Source organism: Cetorhinus maximus, chromosome 21, assembly GCF_964194155.1.
Source record: "Cetorhinus maximus chromosome 21, sCetMax3.hap1.1, whole genome shotgun sequence".
In the NCBI taxonomy this organism is placed as follows: domain Eukaryota; kingdom Metazoa; phylum Chordata; class Chondrichthyes; order Lamniformes; family Cetorhinidae; genus Cetorhinus; species Cetorhinus maximus.
In genome coordinates, this window is record NC_135899.1 from 95,992,273 (window position 1) to 96,016,509 (window position 24,237).

The 24,237-nt window shown below is 42.9% G+C and overlaps 1 protein-coding gene across 2 annotated transcripts in view; it reads right to left on the reverse strand.

Annotated features, from left to right (window-relative positions):
• The window catches only part of LOC144696159 (importin subunit alpha-7), a 79,860-nt gene that overhangs the window by 15,955 nt on the left and 39,668 nt on the right, over positions 1 to 24,237 (reverse strand). Inside the window, exons 10-11 of one of the 2 annotated variants that reach the window (XM_078567518.1) lie at positions 17,473 to 17,598; positions 3,148 to 3,275 (exon numbers count right to left, since the gene is read on the reverse strand). In XM_078567518.1, coding sequence (XP_078423644.1) covers positions 3,148 to 3,275; positions 17,473 to 17,598 — 254 coding nt within the window. The remainder of the gene's footprint in view (positions 1 to 3,147; positions 3,276 to 17,472; positions 17,599 to 24,237) is intronic. The other variant, XM_078567519.1, reaches the window with a different exon arrangement.

A 24,237-nucleotide genomic window follows, 5' to 3' on the forward strand; every position in this document is an offset into this window, starting at 1 on the left:
GTAAGGTAGGGGACAGCATTAAACAAGAAATTAGAGATGCATTTAACAAGGGTGACACAGTATTCATGGGGGACTTTGTATATCGACACGAGCAAACCAAATTAGCAATAATACTGTGATGGATGAATTCCTGGAGTGTGTACGAGATGGTTTTTAGTACTTCGAGGAACCAACTAGGGAACAGGCTTTCTTAGATTTGATATTGTGCAATGAGAAGGGGTTAATAATCTTGTTGTGTGGGGTCCTTCAGGGAACAATGACCTTAACATGTTAGAATTCTTCATTAGGATGGAAAGTGAAGTAGTTCAATCTGAAACTTGGGTCCTAAATCTTAACAAAGCAAACTATGAAGGTATGAGGCATGAGTTGGCTAGATTGGGGAACTTCATTAAAAGGCATGATGGTGGATAGGCAATGGCAAATATTTAAGGAATGAATGCATGCATTGCAACAGTTATACATTCCCTTCTGGAGCAAAAACAGGAAAAGCGGCCCAACGATGACTAACAAAAGAAATTAAGAATAGTATTTGATCCAAAGAGGAGTCATACAAAGTTGCTACAAAAAGTAGCAAGCCTGAGGATTGGGAGCAGTTTAGAATTCAGCAAAAAAGAGGACCAAGAGATTTATTAAGAGGGGAAGAATAGAATATGAGAGTAGATTTACAAGGAACATAAAAGTAGACTGTAAAAGTTTCGAACAGTATGTAAAAAGAAAAAGATTAGTGAAGCCAAATGAAGGTCCCTTAATCTGAAATGGGAGAATTTATAATAGAGAACAAGGAAATGGCAGAGCCAATAAACAGCTACTTTAGTTCTGTTTTCACAAAGGAAGACACAAATAACTTCCCAGAAATGCTAGGGAACCAAGGGCCTAGTGAGAAGGAGGAATTGAACAAAATTAGTGTTACTAAAAAATTAGTGAAGAAATTAATGGAGCTGAAAGCCGATAAATCCCCAGGGCCTGAATCTACATCCCAGGGTACTAAAGGAGGTGGCCATGAAAATAATGGATGAGTTGGCTGTCATCTTCCAAAATTCTGCAGATTCTGGAACAGTCCCGACAGATTAGAAGGTGGCAAATATAACCAGACTATTTAAAAAAGGAGGGAGAAAACAGGGAATTACAGACCAGTTAGCCTAACATCAGTAATAGGGAAAATACTAGAGCCTATTATAAAGGATGTGGTAACAGGACACTTAGAAAATATCAATGGGATTAGACAAAGTCAACAGGGATTTATGAAAGGGAAATTATGTTTGACAAGCCTACTGGAGTTTTTTTTGAGGACATAACTAGCAGAATAGATAATGGAAAACCAGTGGATATGGAGTATTTGGATTTTCAAAAAGCTTTTGATAAAGTTCCACATAAATGGTTGGTGTGCATAATTAAAGCACATAGGATTGGGGGTAATATACTGGCATGGATTGAGAATTGGTTAGCAGACTGGAAAGAGGGAGTCGGAATAAACGGGACTTTTTCGGAGCGGCAGGCAGTGATTAGTGGGGTACAGTAGGGGTCAATGCTTGGGCCCTGGCTATTCACAATATATATCAATAATTTGGATGAGGGAACCAAATGTACTATTTCCAAGTTTGCTGATGACACAAAACTAGGTGGGAATGAGAGTGGTGAGGAAGATGTTAAGAGGCTTCAAGGTGACTTAGACAAGTTGAATGAGTGGGCAAATACATAACAGATGCAGTATAATGTGGATAAGTGTGAAGTTATCCACTTTGGTAGGAAAAACAGAATGGCAGAGTATTATTTAAATGGTGATATATTGGGAAATGTTGATGTACAAGGGACCTGGGTGCCCTTGCACACCAAGTCACTGACAGTAAGCATGCAGGCACAGCAAGCAGTTAGGCAAATGGTATGTTGGCCTTCATTGCAAGATGATTTGAGTACAGGAGCAAGGATGTCTTACTGAGACCACACCTGGAGTAGTGTGTGCAATTTTGGTCTCCTTACCTAAGAAGGGACATACTTGTCATAGAGGGAATGCAGCAAAGGTTCACCTGATTGATTCCTGGGATGGATTGTTGTACGAGGGGAGAATGGGTCGACTAAGGTATTCAATTTAGTAGAATAAGAGATCTTTTTTTTTATTCATTGGATGTGGGCGTCGCTGGCTAGGCCAGCATTTAAAAGTAGGCCAGATCAGGTAAGGACGGCAGATTTCCTTCCCTAAAGAACTTTCGTTTTTACGACAATTGGCAATGGTTTCACCATCTGGCGGGATTTGAACCCGGGTCCCCAGAGCATTACCCAGGGTCTCTGGAACACCAGTGAGTGAAAATACCACTATGTCACCGCCCCTGTATAGCAGCTGAGTGGTAGCTTGTATAAATCCAGAGACTAGAAAAGCATGTGGCAAAGGAAGAGTGGTTTTAACGGGGGAATTAACTTCCATATAGATTGGGACAAGCAGGCTAGCAGTTCAGAAAGGTAGCGTATTCCTTGAGCGTGTCTGGGATAGCTTTCTGAAACAATATGTCCTAGAACTGACAAGAGGTCAGGTCAAATTAGATTTATCACTGAGCCAGGTTTAGGAAACAGCCTGTGTTTGAACATTTATCTAATAGTGATCACAATTTGATCAAGTTAAATGTAGTGTTTGGAAGGAAGAATTGTAAAATAGCAAGCATTCTAAATTTAGGTTAAGGCTGATTTCAATGCCAAGGGACAGAGACTGTCCACAGTGAGCTGCGCAAATCTGTTAATGGGTAGAAAGACAGATGATCAATAGGAGAGCACAGATTCATAGAAAGTTTACAGCACAGAAAGAGGCTACTTGGCCCATTGCGTCTGCGCCTAGGTGTTCAAAAATATTTTAATATGATACAGAAAAAGTTTATACTCCTAAAGTACAGGAGCTCTAATTGCCAAAAAAAGCCATGGATCACTAGAGGTAAGAGACAACATAAAACGCAAAGAAAAAACATACAAAAAATCACAGATCCCTTTAATGGGAAAAATAAAAAAAGCAAAGGGCAACAGAACAAATAGCAAAACTACCAAATGGGAGCTTGTAAAGAAACTGTCAAAGGATATCAAAAAGTTTGACAATTTATTAGGAAAAAAGTGATCAGAAACAATGAGGAAAAGAGGAGGCACAAATAAAATGTTTATGTCACTCACTTAATCTGCTCTGGCGTTCCTCCAGAAGTTGCATTTGTGATGCCCCATGCTGCCTCTTTCCTTGTCCGAAATTCTGCTTTCTGAAGAAGGTCAATCAGCACTGGAAAGATGTTTGCATCTATTACAGCCTTAAAACAAAAAAAAAGTTTTAAAAAGTGAACAAAAGAGACTTGCATTTATAATACATCTTTCATGACCACAGGACATCCCAAAGCACTTTACATCCAATGAAACACTTTTGAAGTGTAGACACTGTTTCAATTATGGAAATACAGCAGCAATTTACACACAGAAAGCTCCCACAAACAGCAATGTGACAATGACCAGATAATCTGCGTTTGGTAATGTTGGTTGAGATGTAAATATTGGCCAGGACAATGGGGATAGCTTCCCTGCTCTTCTTCAAAATAGTGCCATGGGATCTGTTATGTCCACCTGGCGGAGGGGGGGGGCGGTATGTGTGTGCTGCTGATGTGGCCGACAGGACCTCGTTTTAATGTCTCACCAAAAAGACAGCAGCAATTGTGATACTCCGGCATTCCCTCAGTTCTGGAAGGATTTATACAAGGAGTGCCATCCTTGATTTTGGTGCTCAAAGTCCTGGAGTGGGACTTGAACTACAAATGGACAACTGAAAGATGAGGGTCTTACCAGCTGAGCCATAGCTGACACCACAAAGTTACCATCTGTAGATTTGAAAAAGTGTACATTAAAGAAAAGTCCCTATCCCCATCAATGTCAACTCTGGAAAAGGAAAACAGCACTTTAACTAGAACTTTGCAGCACGGTAGAGGCAGTGGCATAGTGATATTGTCATTGGACTAGTAATCCAGAAACCCAGGGTAATGCTCAAATCGATAGCAGATGGTGGAATTTGAATTAAAATCTCTGGAATTAAAAGTCTAATGATGACCATGAAACCATTGTTGTGAAATCCCATCTGGTTCACCATGCCCTTTAGGGAAGGGAATCTGATGTCCTTACCTGGTCTGTGGTTGACTCTTAAATGTCCCCTGAGATGGCCTAGCAAGCCACTCAGTTGTATGAAACCGCTAAAAAGTCTATAAGGAATGAAATCGGATGGACCATCCAGCATCTGCCATGGCACCAGAAACGACAATGGCAAACTGAACCCTGTTGACCCTGCAAAGTCCTCCTCACTAACATCTGGGGGCTTGTGCCAAAGTTGGGAGAGCTATCCCACAGACTAGTCAAGCAACAGCCTGACATAATCATACCCACAGAATCATACCTTACAGATTAATGTCCCAAACACCATCATCATCATCACGCCACTTGGAGGAAGCACTGAAGGTGGCAGGCGTGCAGAATGTACTCTAGGTGGGAGACCTCAGTGTCCATTGCCGCTACTGACCAAGCTGGCCTAAAGGACACAGCTGCTAGACTGGGTCTGTGACAGGTGGTGAGGGAACCAACAAAGAGGGAAAAACATACTTGACCTCATCCTCACCAATCTGTCTGTCACAGGTGCATCTGTCCATGACAGAATTGGTAGGAGTGACCACCACACAGTCATTGTGGAGGCGAAGTCCCACCTTCACACTGAGGATGCCCTCCACCATGTTGTGTGGCACTATCACCATGCAAATTGGGATGGATTTTGAACAGATCTAGCAACACAAGACTGGTTATACATGAGGCGCTGTGGGCCATCAGCAGCAGTGTTCCATGCAACAACAATCTGTAACCTCATGGCCCAACATATCACTCATTCTATCATTACCATCAAGCCAGGGGATCAACCATGAGTGCAGGAGGGTATGCCAAGTGCAGCACCAGGCATACCTAAAAATGAGGTGCTGTTAGGAACTGGAGATAGTTTAAGTTAGTTATATTTGTATTTGTGGGTGTTAGTAATGAGTTTCAGCTTTAAATTTAATTTGTACTTCTGTTTGTGTGTGTTAAGGAAGAGGGAACTTGAGTTTTGGTTTCACTTCAAAATACTCCTGCACCCTAATGAGGTTTTATGACTTCTGAAGGGAAGTTAAAACAAACACAAGGTAGAAAAACTGTGCTGTTGCTCAGCAACAGGGCCACAGAATCACAGAATTGTTACAGTGCAGGAGGCCGCCATTTGGCCCATCGTTTCTGCACCAGTTCTCTTAGTGCCAATCTCCTGCCTTTACCCAGTAACCCTGCACTTTATTTCTATTTAAATAATCATCTAATGCCCTTCTTGAATGCCTCAATCGAACCTGCCTCCACCACACTTCCAGGCAGTGCATTCCAAACCCTAACTACTCGCTTGTGAAAAAGGTTTTTCTCACCTCACATTTGCTTCTTTTGCAAAACACTTTAAAACTGTGCCCTTTGGTTCTCGATCCGTTAATGAGCAGGAACAGTTTCTCCCTATCTATTCTGTCCAGACCCCTCATGATTTTGAAAACTTCTATCAAGTCTCCTCTTAGCCTTCTCCTCTCCAAGGAAAACAGTCCCAAATTCTTCAATCTTCCCTCATAACTGAAGTGTCTCATCCCTGGAACCATTCTCGTAAACCTCTTCTGCACTCTCTCCAATGTGTTCACATCCTTTCTATAGTGTGGTACCCAGAACTGTACACAATACCACAGCTGAGGTCTAACCAGTGTCTTATATAACCTCGTCATAACCTTCCTGCTCTTATCCTCTATGTCCCTATTAATTAAACCGAGGATACTGAATGCTTTAGAAACAGCTCTCTCTACCTGCCCTGCCACCTTTAATGACTTATGTACATACACCCAGGTCTCTCTGCTCCTGCACACCTGCTAGAATATTATGTCCCAATACTGACCCCTGGGGAACTCCACTACAAACCTTCTTCCAGCCCGAAAAGTACCCATTAACCATTACTCTCTGTTTCCTATCCCTCAGCCAATTTTGTATCCATGTTGCTACTGTCCCTTTTATTCCATGACTTATAAATTTCCTCAAGTCTGTTGTGTGCACTGTATCGGACACCTTTTGGAAGTCCATATACACATCAACAGCCTTTCCCTCATCAACCATCTCTGTTACTTCTTCAAAAAACTCCAGCAAGTTAGTTAGACACGATTTTCCTTTAACAAATTCGTGCTGACTCTTCCGAATCAATCCACATTTTTCCATGTAACTATTAATTCTATACCAAATAATTCTTTCTAGGAGTTTCCCTACCACTGAAGTTAAACTGACTGGTCTGTAATTGCAGGGCAGGTCTTTACAACCTTATTTGAACAAGGGCGTAATGTTTGCAATTCTCCAGTCCTCCAGCACCTCCCTGAATCCAGGGAACATTGAAAGATTATTGCCAGTGCCTCTGCAATTTCCACTCTCACTTCCTTCAATATTCTTGGATGCATCTCATCCAGTCCTGGTGCCTTATCAACTTTTAAGTACCGACAGCTTAACCTATACCTCATCAATTTTAAACCCTTTGGTGACTTGATTTCCTCCTCTGTCACCATGGCCTGGGCAGCATCTACCTCGTAGGTAAAGACAGGTGCAAAGCATTCATTTAACACATCATCCATGCCTCCTGCCTCTATGTGTAAATCCCCTTCTTGGTCCCTAATCGGCCCTACTCCTCCTTTTACCACCTTTTTACTATTGATGTGCTTATAGAATACTTTGGGACTTCCTTTTATGTTAGCTGTCAGTCTTTTTTCATAATCCCTCTTTGCTTCTTGCATTGGCTTTTTCACAACCCTTCTGAATCTTCTGTATTTCAATTCTCAATTGTACTTGCTACCTGATACCAGAGAGAGAGAGAGACTACAGAGGCAGAGAAAAACAGAAAAGTGGTTTCAGTTCAGCTGAAAGGAGTTGCCAGCAGAAGCAGTATAGGAGAGGGACAGACAGCAAGTCCCAAACTAAAGGAGCAGCCAAAACCAGGGAGTGGAACAGGAGGAAGGTCCTAAGAAGGCCTTCTAGTTAAAGGAAGGACAGGAGTCTGGGAAAGTGAAGTTAAGAGTGAGAAGCAGGGGAAGGCTCCATGCTTAAAGGAAGAAAGCTGCAGGACGCAGACTTAAAAGCAAAATGGGCTTGCGAGAAGCCACAAGATCCAAGGAGACAGCCAAAGGTCTGTAGCTCTTTACTATGGGCATGTGAATCAGTGGCATTCTGTTGGCACAGCTGAGTATCTGAGAGAGAGTGTGTGGAAGACAAAGCTTGAATGCACGTGGTGATCCAAAGGAGAGGAATACCGGAGAGTTCAAAACCCTGGGGGTGGACCCTTGTGGAAAGTGTCCGAGAAAAAGCATCATTTGGAAGAAGATTCCAAAGCTGGTTCTTCAAGAGTGCAGATGGAAACCCTCATGTGAAAGACAGAGTTCAGTGAGACCGGTTGGCTCACGGTGCGACAAGCGTCTGGAGGGAGTTAATGAGGGATTCATAGCATTTGTTTAGGGTGGCATCTGCCACTTGGTTTCAGAGTGTGGTGTGCCTGACCACAGGTCGACTGTGTACTTACTGTGAACATGAGAGTATAAGGTAGCTTTTGTAACTTGTGTTATCCTTACGAATCTGTATATATCTGTAAAGGTATAGTTGTGGGTTAAGGAATATTGTAATATAGTTAATCTTTTCTTGTTTAATAAAAGTTTTATTCTTTTGTTAAAAGTTCATCAGCTGACTCCTGAGACTCTGTTCAGTAGCTGTCCTCCACGTTTCTAAACAAAACAATAAAAGTTTGGATCTATCAAGACAGGTTCCACGCTGGGATCTGACTTGTCCAGTAGTATCAGCTGGGACCACTTATCTGGGGGTAGGAGAAGCAGTGGACCTGCGAGGAAGCAACTGGGAGCAGGCGAGTATGAATTGGGACCGAGGCTTGGGGCCTACACTTACCTGGGAGTTAGAGAGGTGGCGGACCTGCGAGAAAGCTAGCCAGAGTGGGAGAGTATAAACTGGGACAGAGGCTTGAGGCCTACGCCACTTACGTAGGAGTCGGAGAGGCCCACCAGTCAGCTGCTCCTAACTGGCTGAGTTCGAAAGGAGAGTGTGAGAAAAAACAAACAGTAACATCTCAGGAAAACCGCAAGTTCGTTGGCTGGTAAGAAGCTGCTGTCAGGCACTGTCTCTAAATTGCCGTAAATTAGAAAAGCGCATAACTTTTAAAGTAGTAGCTATCGATTTAAGTGAGAAACGTCAAGAATAAGGGAAAGTCAGAGCCAGTATAATAAAGTAATGTAAATAAACCAAAGTAAAATAAAGTTAAGACATGGCAGGGCAGCTTGGTTAAGTGGAATGTGTGTCCTATAATATGTGGGAAGTCATGGATGCTTCCAGAGCGCTAGACAACCACATGTGTAGGAAGTGCTGCCAGCTGCAGAACCTCAAGCTCCGAGTTTCAGAGCTTGAGCAGCGGCTGGAGTCACTGTGGCATCCATGAGGCTGAGCGCTATGTGGACAGCACGTTCAGAGAGGTGCTTACACCACAGTTTAGGAACCTGGAGGCAGAAAGGGAACGGGCGGCCACCAAGCAGTCCAAGAGAACTGAGCAGGTAGTGCAGGAGACACTTGGGGTCCCACTCACAAATCAGTTTTCTGTTTTGGAAGCTGGTGAGGGCACTGGTTTATCAGAGGAGCGCAGTCAGATCCAAGTTTGTGGTACCATGAGCGGCTCAGCTATACAGGAGGGGAGGAAGAAGAAGGGAAGAGCTATATTTATTGGGGATTCATCAGTTAGGGTTACAGGCAGGCATTCCTACGGCCGTAGACTTGATTCTAGGATTGTACGTCGCTTCCCTGCTGCCAGGATCAAGGATGTCATCAAGTGGTTGCAGGACATTCTTCTGGGAGAGGGTGGTCAGCCAGAGGTCATGGTCCATATTGGTACCAATGACTTTGGTCGGAAGGCGGATGTGGTCCTGCGTTCACAATTTAGGGAGCTAGGTCAAAAATTATCAAGCAGGACCTCAAATGTCGTAATCTCTGGACTACTCCCAGTGTCATGTGCAAGTTGAGTACAGAAATGGGAGGAGAAGGCAGATGAATGCGTGGCTGGAAAGATGGTGCAGGAGGGAGGGCTTTAGATTCCAAGGACACTGGGGCTGGCTCTGGGGAAGGTGGCACCTGTACAAGCCGGTCGGGTTCCACCTGAACACAGCCGGGATTGAGTTCCTTGCTAGTGCTGTTGGGGGGGGTGGCTTTCAACTAACTCAATAGGGGTGTGGGAACCAGGGGAGAATATTAGAGAGGAATACCAGGGGTGCACAAAATACTGGGAGAGACAGATAGAGAATAGTAAGTTAATAGGTGGAATCGGAGTAAGGGAGAAAGTCATGAAGTCTAAATCAGGGTTACTGTGCATGTATGTGAAGGCATGAGTATAGAAAATAAGATTGGGGAGTTACAAGCACAGATTGCCATGTGGAAATATGATGTTGTGGTAATAAGAGAGACCTGGCTCAAAGAAGGGCAGAACTGGGTGTTAAATATTCCTGGATATAAGGTGTTCAGAAAAGAAAGGAAAGGAAGAAAAGGAGGAGGGGTGGCGGTATTGGTCAAGGAGAATATTTCAGTGCTGGAGAAAGATGATGTCCCAATGTCATGAAGCTATTAATGTATATATTATTGAAAAATATTTTTCTTTTAAAATAGAGGTTTAGTCTGTGGGTGTGTCTTAATTGGATTAAAGCCAGCTAGTCTGGGTGCTTTGATGTGTACTAGTTTTGATATGTAAGAGAGATAGCATGTATTTGCATTTTTTGAATAGGACAGTCAAGAAGTGGGGTGAAAAATGATACCTATCTAGCAGATACCAAGCCACATGTTTATATTACTAATAAAATTGGCACTATGAAAGCGGTTTTATTGTTAGAGAGGTTTAGTTCAGAGGTTGTTCATACAATGAGATTTAAAATTCAATCAGTAGTGGTAGGTATAACTTCAGCAGTTTTCGGGTGTGCAGGGCAGAGGCAATGTGAGATCAAAAGGCAGCTGTAAGCCTCCAACTGGATCCACAGGAACCAAAGTGAAAAGAACTTCATTTTGAATTTGTAAGGTGAAAATGCTTTGCCTGGTGTTTGGTTAAGTCTATGGGTTGCTGTTGCCTTAGTGGAGATTAGTTTGGGAATTTGTTAAAAGTTATGATAGTAGTAATTTGTAGCCATGTGTACATATATTTTAGCCTGTAAAAATTAATAAAATGTTTCATTTAGTTTAATGTAAAACCTTGAGAACTGGGGGTCTGATTCCTGAACTTAGAGTCACATCTCAAACATAACACTTAAAATTATAGGTTATGATAGGTTTAAAGTTTCCCTCTGGGATTTTTAAATAACTCAGCTGCAATTGGCATAAAACCCAGATTCTAACGTTTTCCCTATGACAGATGTTAGGTTAACTGGCCTATAGTTTCCTGCTTTCTGTGTCCCTCCCTTTTTGAATAAAGGAGTTATATTCGCTATTTTCCAATCTAACGGAACCTTCTCTGAATCTGGGGAATTTTGGAAAATTAAAACCAGTGCATCAACTAGTTTCCTCCTCTGTCACCATGGCCTCAGTAGCATTTGCTTCCCTGGTAAGGACAGATACAAATTATTCATTTCACACCTCAACTATGCCCCCTGCCTCCATGTGTAAATCCGAGAGCTGAAGGGCAGAATCAATTTGGCTAGAGCTAAGGAACAAAAGGGTACAATTCCATTGCTCTGTGTAGCCTATAGACCACCAACTAGTGGGAAGGATGTAGAGGAACAAATCTGCAGGAAAATTACAGAGAGATGCAAGCATTATAGGGTTGTTATAATGGGTGGCTTTAATTACCCGAATGTAGACTGGGACAGTGGTAGTGTGAAGGGCAGAGAGGGACAAAAGTTCCTAGATTGTGTTTAGGGGAATATTCTACAGCAGTATGTGTCCAGTCCAACAAGAAAGGATGTACTGTTGGACCTGGTTCTTAGAAATGAGGTGGGCCAAGTAGATCAAGTGTCAGTGGGGGAACATTTAGTCAACGGTGATCATTGTATCAAAAGGTTTAGGATGACCGTGAAAAAGGACAATGGAAAATTCAGAGTAAGAATAATTAACTGGGGGAGAGCTGGCTTCAATGGGGCAAGAACTGAGCGGGGCCAGTTGACTGGAACCAAAGGTTGGCAGGAAAAACTGTATGGGCCGAAGGGCCTCTTCTGCACTGTGAGATTCTGTGATTCAAAGAAATGGCTTGGGCACAGTCAAGGTATATTCTCTCAAAAGGGAAAAGTCGGGCAAATAAATCCAGAGTGAAAAAGGAGATAGAAATTAAGATAAGGGATGAGTGTGCTTATGACAAGTGTCAGGTAGAAAATACAACTGACAACCAAGCGGAATACAGAAGGTTCAGAGGGGAGGTGAAAAAGCAAATAAGAGAAGCAAAGAGGGATTATGAGAAAAGACTTGCAGCCAACATAAAGGGGAATCCCAAAGTCTTCTATCAGCACACAAATAGAAAGAGGGTGATAAAAGGAGGAGTAGGGCCAATTAGGGACCAAAAAGGGGATTTACACATGAGGCAGGGGGCATAGCTAAGGTGTGAAATGAATAATTTGCATCTGTCTTGACCAAGGCAGCAGATGCTTCCGAGGTCATGGCGACAGAGGAAGAAACTAATTGATGCACTGGTTTTAATTTTCCAAAATTCCCCAGATTCGGGGAAGGTTCCATAAGATTGGAGAATCGTGATTATAACTCCTTTATTCAAAAAGGGAGGGACACAGAAAGCAGCAAAGAATAGACCAGTTAGCCTAACATCTGTCATAGGGAAAATGTTAGAAGCTATTATTAAAGATGTTATAGCAGGGCACTTAGAAAAATTCAAGGCAATCAGGTAGAGTCAACATGGTTTTGTAAAAGGGGAATCACCTTTAATCAATTTATTGGAGTTCTTTGAAGGAGTCACATGTGCTGTGGATAAAGGGGAACCAGTGGATGTACTGTACTCAGATTTCCAGTAGGCATTTGATAAAGTGCCACATCAAAGGTTATTGCAGAAAATAAAAGCTCGTAGTGTAGGTGGTAACATATTGGCACAGATAGATGATTAGTTAGCTAACAGGAAGCAGAGAGTTGGCATACATGGGTCTTTTTTGAGTGGTGTGCCAAAGGGATCAGTGCTGGGGCCTCAACTTTTTACAATTTATATAAATGACTTGGATGAAAGGACCGAAGGAATGGTGGCTAAATTCACTGATGACACAAAGATGGGTGGGAAACTAAATTGTGAAAAGAATATAAGGAGGCTACAAAGTGACAGATAGGTTAAGTGAGTGGGCAAAGACCTGGCAAATGGAGTATAATGTGGGCAAATGTGAAATTGTTCATTTTGGCAGGAAGAATAAAAAGGAAGCATATTATCTAAATGGTGAGAGATTGCAGAGCTCAGATTCAGAGGGATCCGGGTGTCCTAGTGCATGAATCACAAAAGGTTAGTATGCAGGTACAGCAGGTAATTAGGAAAACTGATAAAATGTTATCATTTATTGTGACGGGAATTGATTATAAAAGTAGGCAGATTATGCTTCAGTTGTACAGGGCATTGGTGGGAGCACATCTGGAGTACTGTGTACAGAACTGGTCTCCTTATTTGAAGGAAGATATAAATTTGTTAGAAGCAGTTCAGAGAAGGTTTACTAGACGAATACCAGGAATGGGCAGGTTGTCTTACGAGGAAAGGCTGGACAGGTTAGGCTTGTATTCACTGGAATTTAGAAGGGTAAGGGCAACATATAAGATCGTGAGGGGTCTTGACAGGGTGGATGTGGAGAGGATGTTTCCTCTTATGGGAGAATACAGAACTAGGGGTCATGGTTTAAAAATAAGAGGTCATTCGTTTAAGACAGAGCTGAGGTGAATTTTTTTCTGTCAGAGGGTAGAGTGCCTTTGGAACTCTCTTCCTCAAAAGACAGTGGAAGCAGAGTCTTTGAATATTTTTAAGGCAGAGCTAGATAGATTCTTGATTAACAAGGGGGTGAAAGGTTATCGGTGTGAGGCAGGAATGTGGGGTTGAGGTCACATTCAGATAGGCCATGATCTTATTGAATGGCGGAGCAGGCTTGAGGGGCCAAGTGACCTACTTCTACTCCTAATTTGTATGTTTGTGAACTCTGTCATTAGAAGGGTTCAAAATTGATCAGGAAGAAGTGTTGGATAAACTGTCGGTACTTAAAGTTGACAAGACACTGGAAATGGATGAGATGCATCCAAGGGTATTGAAGGAAGTAAGTGGAAATTGCAGGGGCACTGGCCATAATCTTTCAGTCTTCCCTAGACTCAGGGGAGGTGCCAGAGGACTAGAGTATTGCAGACATTATGCCCTTGTTCAGAAAAGTTTGTAAGGAATAGCCCAGCAATTACAGAGTCAGTTGGACTTCAGTGGCGGGGAAGCTTCTAGAAACAATTATTCAGGATAGAACTAGTAGTCACATGGAAAAATGTGGGTTGATTAAGAAGAGCCAGCAATGATCTCTAAAGGGGAAGTTGTGTTTCACTAACTTGTTGGAGCTTTTTGAAGTTAACAGAGAGGGTTGATGAGGGTAATGGTGTTGATGTGGCGTACATGGACTTTCAAAAGGTATTCGATACAGTGCCACACAACAGATTTGAGAAAAGTTATAGCTCATGGAATAAAAGGGACAGTAGCAACATGGATACAAAATTGGCTCAAGTAATAGGAAACATAGGGTGAACAGAGGTCAGTGGATACTTTTCGTGCTAGTGGAAGGTCTGGGGCTCCCCAGGGGTCGGTATTGGGACTCTTGTTTTTCCTGATATATATCAATGATCTAGATCTTGGTGTGCAGAGGACAATTTCAAAGTTTGCGGATGATAGGAAACTTTGAAGCATTTTAAACCGTGAACAGGACAGTATAGAACTTCAAAAGGGCATAGACAAGTTACTGGAGTGGGCAGATAGGTGGCAGATGAAGTTCAACGTGAAGAGGAGAGAGTAACGCAAGTCTGACAGCATCTGCGGAGAGGAATACAGTTAACGTTTCGAGTCCGTATGATTCTTCATCAGATGAAGAGGAGTCATACAGACTCAAAACGTTAACTGTATTCCTCTCTGCAGATGCTGTCAGACCTGCTGAGTTTTTCCAGCTGTTTTTGTTTCAGATTTCCAGCATCCGCAGTATTTTGCTTTTATCTTATATGAGAGTAATGCACTTTGGTAGGAAGAACATGGAGGGACAATATAAAATAATGGGTACAATTATTAAGGGGGTGCAGAAGCAGAGGGGCCTGGGTGTCTATGAGGGTAGATAGGGTGTAACTGTTCCCGCTCATAAAAGGATCGAGAATGAGAGGGCACAGATTTAAAGTGATTTGCAAAAGAAGCAAATGTGATGTGAGAAAAAACTTTTTCCACACAGCGAGTGGTTCGGGTCTGGAATGCACTGCTTGGAAGTGTGGTGGAGGCAGGTTCAACTGAGGTATTCAAGAGGGCATTAGATGATTATTTGAACAGAAACAACGTGCAAGAGTATGGGGAAAGGGCAGTAGAATAGCAGTAAGTCATGATATTCATTTGGAGAGCCAGTGGAGACATAATGGGCTGAATGGCCTCCTTCTGCATCGTAACAATTCTGTGATCATAACAGTGTCAATCTGGTGAAGCTACAACACTGGACTGATAGCATGCCAAACAACATAAGCAGCAAGTGATAGAGAGGGCCAAGTGATCCCACAACTAATGGATCAGATCTAAGCTCTGCAGTCCTGCCACATCCAGTCATGAATTGTGGAGGACAATTAGACAACTCACTGGAGGAGGTGGCTTCTGAGGATTGATTGGAAAGTTTGGGACTGTTCTCCTTGGAGAGAAGAAGGCTGAGAAGAGATTTGATAGAGATGTTCAAAACCATGAGGGGGCTGGACAGAATAGATAGGGAGAAGCTGTTCCCACTCGTAAAAGGATCAAGAACAAGAAGGCACAGATTTAAAGTGACTTGCACAAGAAACAAGCGTGACGTGAGAAAATTTTTTTTCACACAATGAGTGGTTCAGGACTGGAATGCACCGCCTGGAAGTGTGGTGGAGGCAGGCTCAATCGAGGCTTTCAAGAGGGCATTAGATAATTATTTGAATAGAAACAATGTGCAAGGGTACAGGGAAAAGGCAGGGCAATGGCACTCGGTCACAATGCTCATTTGGAGAGGTGCAGGCATGATGGGCCGAATGGTCTCCTTCTGTGCCCGTTAAGATTCTGTGATTCACAAAATCCCCACCATCAACGATGGTGGAGCACAGCCTATTACTGCAAAAGACAAGGCTCAAGCATTCGCAACCATCTTCAGCCAGAAATGCTGAGTGGATGATCCATCTCGGCCTCCTATGGAGGTCCCCCAACATCACAGATGCCAGTCTTCAGCCAATTCGATTCACTCCACATGATATTAAGAAACAGTTGAAGGCACTGGACACTGCAAAGGCTTTGGGCCCTAGCAATATTCCAGCAATAGTTGAAGACTTGTGCTCCAGAATTTACCATGCCACTAGCCAAGCTGTTTCAGTACAGCTACAACACTGGCATCGACCCGGCAATGCGGACAATTGCCCAGGTATGCCCCGTACACAAAAAAAGGACAAATCCAACGTGGCCATTTACAGCGCCATCAATCTACCCTCGAACATGAGTGAAGCAATGGAAGGTGTCATCAACAGTGCTATCAAACAGCATTTGCTTAGCAATAACCTGCTCAATGGCACTCAGTTTGGGTTCTGCCAGGGCCATTCAGCTCCTGACCTCATTACAGCCTTGGTTCAAACATGGAAAAAAGAGCTGAACTCCAGAGGTGAGGTGAGAGTGACTGCCCTGGACATCAAGGCAGCATTTGACCGAGGTGGCATCAAGGAGCCCTAGCAAAACTGGAGTAAATGGGAATCAGGGGGAAATCTGTCCGCTAGTTGGAGTCATACCTAGCACAAAGGAAGATGGTTGTGGTTGTTGGAGGTCAATCATCTCAGCTCCAGGACATCACTGCAGAAGTTCCTCAGGGTAGTGTCCTAGACCCAAACATCTTCAGCTGGTTCATCAATCACCTTCATTCCATCATAAGGTCAGAAATGGGGATGTTCGCTGATGATTGCACAATGTTCAGCACCATTTGCAACTCCTCAGATACTGAAGCAGTCCATGCCCAGATGCAGCGAGACCTGGATAATATCCAGGCTTGGGCTGATCAGTGACAAGTAACATTTACAACACACAATGCCAGACAATGACCATCTCCAACAGGAGGGAATTTAATCATCGGCCCATGACATTCAATGTCTTTACCATTGTTGAATCCCCCCCACTATCAACATCCTTTGGGTTACCATTGACCAGAAACTGAACTGGACTAGCCATATAAATACAGTGGCTATAAGAGCAGGTCGAAGGCTAGGAATCCTACAGCGAGTAACTCACCTCCTCTCCTGACTCCCCAAAGCCTGCCCACCATCTACAACCACAAGTCAGGAGTGTGATGGAACACTCTCCAGTGCCTGGCTGAGTGCATCTCCAACAACACTGAAGAAGCTTGACACTATCCAGGACAAAGCAGCCTGCTTGATTGGCACCCTATCCACAAACATTCACTACTTCCACCAACAAACAGTGGCAGCAGTGTACACCATTTACAGGATGCACTGCAGGGACTCAACAAGGCTCCACTGACAGCACTTTCCAAACACATGACCATTACCATCTAGAAGGACAAGGGCAACAGACAAATGGGAACACCAACACCTCGAAGTTCCCCTCCAAGTTGCTTAACATCTTGACTTGGAAATATATTGCCGTTCCTTCACTGTCGCTGGGTCAAAATCCTGGAACTCCCTCCCTAACAGCACTGTGGATGCAACCACACCACATGGGCTGCAGCAGTTCAAGGCGGCTGCTCACCACCACCTTCTCAAGGGCAATTAGGGATGGGTAATAAATGCTGGCCTAGCAAGCGATGCCCACATCACATGAACGAGTATTAAAAAAAGCATAAAACTCAGAAGGAAGTTAGTATCAAATGCAGTGGATTCTTCTGAATGGCTAGAAAGTGGCTGAACTCTACAATATGACACATTTAATGTCTTTTCAGCTTTTTGGGGAACTACAGACTACATGACATTGTTTGCATATTTTTGAGAAATACTTCAGGTACCTCCTTTAAGAAAAGTTAAGATAGGATCTTTGAAACATCTGATTAGAATTTAAAATCCACTGAAAATAAATCTGTGAATAAATCATAACATTCAAATCCTATCACTTGGCAAAATGTCACAACGCGGTTATGAACAATTAAGCAAATTTAAATTAACTCGGTCAAACAGATGTTGAACACAATTATGCAAAGTCACTAATTTCAAGTGAAAGCTACTTTCCTCTACCTGAATTTGTGCTCTATTTCCAGCTGTAATGTTTGAAATGGTCCAACAGGCCTCCTTCCTTATGGATTCTTTTGGACTACTTAATAAATGTAGAAGACATGGCAAGGCCGAACAATTTAATATGACCTGCACAGAACAAAAATTAAGCCTCTAAACAAAATTTTTCAATTGAGTTCACTACATTTACATTAAATTATTTGGCTAAATAAATTCTCAAATAATCAATCTCTACATTAAAGAGGAAAAAGTTTCTGCAAGCTAAAACTTAGATGGGATAACTTCATTTAAATGTCTTCTGATTTTAGAGAGTTTCTGTTATACTAACTAAACCTGAAAAACTTCAAATTATTTTAAACTACAGCCAATAGAGACAATAACGGATTTACTACTGAAAAGAGGACCCAGAGCCAGTAGCCCCCATATAGAAGAGAGTGAAAAGAGGACCCTCCAACTTAGACAGTCCCTTTGTTTAGAACATACAAATTCAGACATTCTGAGTGCGACCAGCACTGAGTGTACGACCTCAATGGAGTGAGTGTATTTGGTGAGCTAAGGAAGTTTGGTGAGGAGGGTAGGGAGGTGCTCCTTTGCTTTTTCTAACTTTTTCACCCTGTAAGAACTGGTTCTTGCCCTGCTACAGGGGAAGTAGTTAGCTGTTTGGCGAATTTCTGGTAAGTGGTCAAAGTTTATTCTATTCCTAAGGTTTAAAATCGTACAGGAATTGGTGATCAGATTAATAAATAAATAATTGAATACAATAATTAAGTAATTAATGAAAGCACATAAATATGGTAGGGCAGGTGTCATGGCTGCAGCATATGGGAGCTCCAGGATACCAATATTATCCAGGGCAAACACGTCTACAGTAAGTGTCTGCAGCTTGAGGAGCTTCAGCTCAGAGTCATTGAGCTGCAGGCTGAACTGCAGACACTGCGACACATCAAGGTAGGGGAAAGTTACCTGAACACTTTGTACCAGGAGACGGTCACACCCTTTAGGATAGGATCTTCTGATATGAAAGGTGGTCAGGGACAGGAGGTTGTGACTAGCTGAGGCAGATAAGGGGACCCTGAGGGCAGGAGTGTCCGCTGCTGCAATTGTCCAACAGGTTTGAGGTTCTTTCAGCTTGTTTGAATGAGATTGGATGCTGCAGGGTGGATTAGCTGACTGACCATGGCACCGGAAGCCAATCAAGTGGCGGGGGGGGGGGGGGGGAGGGGGGGAGTATAGTGAGGGGTATTGACACTGTTCTCTGTAGCAAGGACTGAGAGTCCACACAGCTATGATGCCTGCCCGGTGCCAGGGTTCGGGACATTTGCTCAGAGCTGGAGATGAACTTGCAGTGGGAGAGGGAGGATCCACTGGTTGTGGTCCATGTAGGTACCAATGACATAAACAGGATGAGGAAGGAGGCTCTGCATAGTCAGCATAAGGAGGTAGGAACCAAATTAAGAAGCAGAACCTCAAAGTTAATCATTTCTGGATTATTACCTGAGCCACATGCAAATTGGCTTGGACAAATAAGATTAGAGAAATGAATGCATGGCTCAAAGACTGGTGTGGGAGAGGTGAATTCAGGTTTGTGGTGCAGTGGCACCAGTATTGACGAAAGTGGGATTTGTACCTTTGGGACGGTCTACGCCTGATCCATGCTGAGGCTGGTGTCCTCATGAGTCACATAACTAGGGAAGTAGAGAGGGTTTTAAACTGAATAGTAGGGGCAAGGGATCAAATCTGAGAAGATGTGGTAAACCAAGGAGTAGAGCCAAGGCAAGGGAGGCAGGTATTAATATGGGAAATGATAAACAGACCATGACAGGAAAGGACAGAGAGTACAAATCTAGGAATAAATCAGCAGATAAGACTAGGCACTACAAAAATAATAAAAGGACAAAACTAAAAGCTCTGTATCTAAGTGCACGAAGCATTCGAAACAAAACAGATGAACTGTTTGCGCAAATAGAAATATATAACTGTGCTCTGATAGCCATTACAGAGACATGGCTACAGGATGACAGATTCGGTCATGAATATTGAAGGGTATGTGTCATTTAGTTAGGAAAAGGTAGTGGGGTGGCTCTGTTAATTAATGATGGTGTTAGCACATTAGAGAGGGTGACCTAAGTTCAGGAAACCAGGATGTAGAAGCAGTTTGGGCTGAGGTGCAAAATGGTAAAGGCAAGAAATCACTTGTAACTATACAGTAGGGCAAGAAATAATCGGAGCTTGTCAGAAAGGTACAGCAATAATCATGGGGGATTTTAATCTACATATAGACTGGAAAAATCAGATGGGAAAAGGTAGTGTAGAATGTTTTTGTGATAGTTTCTGAGAGCAGCACGTTCTGGAGCCAACCAGAGAGCAGGTTATCCTAGGCCTGGTTTGAGCAACGAGATCGGTTTAATTGATGACCTCATAGTGAAGGTACCCCTAGGTAGCATCGGTCATATGATGATTAAATTTTACATTCATTTTGAGGGAGAAACGAGTCCAAGACTAGTACTTTAAAACATAAATAAAGGTAATTATGAGGGCATGAAAGCAGAGCCAGCAAATGAGGTTAAGGGATAGGTCAACAGAGGTTTAGTAGCAGACATTTAAAGGGGTATTTCAGCATACCCAAAATAGGTACATTCCAATGAGAAAGCAAAGTTCTACGGCCCACCATCCGTGGCTAACTAAAAAATTTTAAGACCATATCAAACTAAAAGAAAGAGCATATAATTGCGCAAAGACAGGTGGGCAGATCAGAAGATTGGAAATAATATAAGGAACAGCAAAGAATGACCATAAGACATAGGAGCAGAAATTAGGCCATTCGGCCCATTGAGTCTGCTCTGCCATTCAATCATGGCTGATAAGTTTCTCAATCCCATTCTCCCGCCTTCTCCCCGTAACCTTTGATCCCCTTACCAATCAAGAACCTATCTATCTAGGTCTTAAATACACTCAATGACTTGGCCTCCACAGCCTTCTGTGGCAATGAATTCCATAGATTCACCACTCTCTGGCTAAAGAAGTTTCTCCTCATCTCTGTTCTAAAAGGTCTTCCCTTTACTCTGAGGCTGTGCCCTCGGGTTCTAGTCTCTCCTACTAATGGAAACATCTTCCCCACGTCCACTCTATCCAGGCCTTTCAGTATTCTGTAAGTTTCAATCAGATCCCCCCTCATCCTTCTAAACTCCATCGAGTATAGACCCAGAGTCCTCAAACGTTCCTCATATGTTAAGCCTTTCATTCCTGGGATCATTCTCGTGAACCTCCTCTGGACCCTCTCCAGGGCCAGCACATCCTTCCTGAGATATGGATCCAATAGTCATTGAGATACAATGACAATAGGATTAATAAGGAGGGGAAAATTAGAGTACGAGAGAAAGCTAGCAAGTAATATAAAGACGGATAGTAAGAGTTTCTACAGATATTTAAATAAGAAAATGGTTAACAAAGTGAGTATTGGTCCTACAGAAAGTGCATCTGGGGAATTGATAATGGAAAGTAGGGAGATAGCAGATTAATTAAACAGATATTTTGCTTCAGTATTCACTATAGAGGACACAAGTAACATTCTGGAAATAGCTGTAAATCAGGAAATGGAAGGGAGGAACTCGGGAAAATTACAATGACCAGGGAAGTGGTATTGAGCAAATTGTTGGGGCTGCGGGCTAACAAATCCCCAGGACCGGATGGACTTCACCCTAAGGTCTTCAAAGAAGATAGCTGATACATTGATCTTAATTTTCCAAAATTACCTAGATTTGGGCAAGATTCCATTAGATTGGAAAATAGGAAATGTAACTCCTTTATTCAAAAAGGGAGGGACACAGAAAGCAGGAAACTACAGGCCAGTTAGCTTAACATCTGTCACAGGGAAAATGTTAGAAGCTATTATTAAAGATGTTATAACAGGGCACTTAGGAAAAGTCAAGGCAATCAGGCAGAGTCAACATGGTTTTGTAAAAGGGAAATCATGTCTAACTAATTTATTGGAGTTCCTTGAAGGAGTCACATGTGCTGTGGATAAAGGGGAACTGGTGGATGTGCTGTACTTAGATTTCCAGAAGGCATTTGATAAAGTGCCACATCAAAGGTTATTGTGGAAATAAAAGCTCATGGTGTAGGGGTTAACATATTGACTTGGATAGAAGATTGGCTAGCTAACAAGAAGCAGAGAGTTGGCATAAAAGGGTCTTTTTCTGGTTAGCAGCATGTGATGAGTGGTATGTCACAGGGATCAGTGCTGAGGCCTCAACTTTTTACAATTTATATAAATGATTTGGTTCAAGGGATCGAAGGAATGGTGGCTAAGTTTGCTGATGACACAAAGATAGGTAGGAAAGTAAATTGTGAAGAGGACATAAGGAGGCTACAAAGGTAAGTTAAGTGAGTTGGCAAAGATCTGGCAAATGGAGCATCATGTGGGCGAATGTGAAATTGTCCATTTTGGCAGGAAGAATAAAAAAGCTTATTATTTAAATGGTGAGAGATTGCAGAGCTCTGAGAATCAGAGGGATCTGGGTGTCCTAGTACATGAATCACAAAAGGCTAGTATGTACAGCAAGTAATTAGGAACGCTAATAGAATGTGATCATTTATTGTGAGGGGAATTGATTACAAAAGTAGGCAGGTTAAGCTTCAGTTGTACAGGCACTGTTGAGACTACATCTGGTCTGCACTGGAGTGCTGCTTTGGGCTGCAGCAGAGTGCTTAAGTTGGAGTTTGGTGACTGAGGGAATTTAAGGGTTAATTTCTTTCTAAAGTCTAGTCTTTCTTTAATTTAGTAACTAACTAAAAGTTGCTGTTTGGGTTGGAAGGTGGTGAGTTTTAGGCCATCTTTAAAACAGGGCTTATTACAGGCTCTACTTGCACTACAACCAGTTAATTAGATAACTGGCTTAAACAGGTTTTCAGAGGCTAGATTCAGAGAGTATAAAAACAGGCCATCTTACAGTGCTGACTTTGTCTGCACTGAAATGCTGCTTTGGGCTGCAGTAGAGTGCTTAAGTTGGAGTTTGGTGACTGAGGGAGTTCAGTGAGAGGGGAACGAGGTGATCCTTTGAGTACCGAGAGTACAGTCGGATAAGTATTTACTACTTTTATCACTTATAGTTTTTAAGGTCTTATTTTGTGGTTCATCTTTTGTAAGGGCTATATTCTGTAATGACGAGGAGCAGGGAAGAAGGGCCCTAGAGTAATTGATATTATTTGATATTAAGTATCTTCAAAAAGATTTAATTTAATTTAAAGGGGTAAGTCATGGCAGGAGAGCTCAAAGCCATGGTGTGCTCCTCCTGCTCTATGTGGGAAGCTGGGAACATTTCCAATGCCCGGGGCCAGCATATGTGCGAGAAGTGTCTCTAGCTGCAACTCCTGGAAGCCCGGGATTTGGAGCTGGAGTGACGGCTGGGGGCACTGTGGAGCATCTGCGAGGCGGAGAGTATCATGGATAGCATGTATAGAGAGGTGGTCACACCGCAGGCTAAGAGTCCACAGGTCAAAAGGGAATGAGTGACCACCAGGCAGAGCAAGAGGACTAGGCAGGCAGTGTAGGAATCTCCTGTGGCTATTCCCCTGCAAAGCAGATATACCGCTTTGGATACTGTTGAGGGGAATGGCCTCTCAGGGGAAAGGAGCAACAGCCAAATTCATTACACCACAGTTGGCTCTGCTGCACAGAGGAGAAGTAAAAAGTGTGGGAATACAATAGTTATAGGGGATTCAATTGTAAGGGGAATAGATAGGCATTTCTGTGGCTGCAAATAAGACTCCAGGATGGTATGTTGCCTTCCTGGTGCTAGGGTCAAGGATGCCTCAGAGCGGCTACAGGACATTCTGAAGGGGGAGGGTGAACAGCCAGTGGTCGTGGTTCACATTGGTACAAACGACATAGGTTAAAAAAGGGATGGAGGTCCTAAAAGCAGAATACAGGGAGTTAGGAAGTAAGCTGAAAAGTAGGATCTCAAGATTACTCCCAGCGCCACGTGCTAGTCAGAGTAGAAATAGCAGGCTATATGGATGAATACGTGGCTGAAGCGATGGTGTGAGGGGGAGGGTTTCATATTCCTGGGACATTGGGACTGGTTCGGGGGGAGTTGGGACCATACAAGCTGGACGGGTTACATCTGGGCAGGACCGGGACTGATGTCCTAGGGGGAATATTTGCAAGAGTGGTTGGGGAGGGTTTAAACCAAAGTGGCAGGGGGATGGGAACCTATGCAAGGAGTCAGAGGAGGGGGAATCAAGGATAAGAACAAAAGACAGAAAGGGGAATAAGAAAAGTGATAGGTGAAAAGAGAAATCAAGGGCAAGAATCAAACAGGGCCTCAGTGAAAAATAGTGGGAACAGGACAAGTAATGTTAAAAAGACAAACCTTAATTAAGGCTTTGTGCCTTAACGCAAAGAGCATTTGCAATAAAGTGGGTGAATTAACCGCGCAAATATATGTAAACAGGTATAATATAGTCGGGATCACAGAGACATGGCTGCAGGGTGACCAGGGATGGGAACTGAACATCCAGGGGTATTCAGTATTTAGGGAGGACAGACAAAAATGAAAAGGCGGTGGAGTTGCATTGCTGGTTAAAGAGGAAATTAATGCCATAGTGAGGAAAGATATTAGCTCCGGCGATGCTAAATCTGTACGGGTAGAGCTGAGAAACACTAAGGGGCAAAAAACATTAGTGGGGGTTGTATATAGACTCCCAAATTGTAGTGGTGATGTTGGGAATGGCATTAAACAGGAAATTAGAGACACATGCAATAAAGGA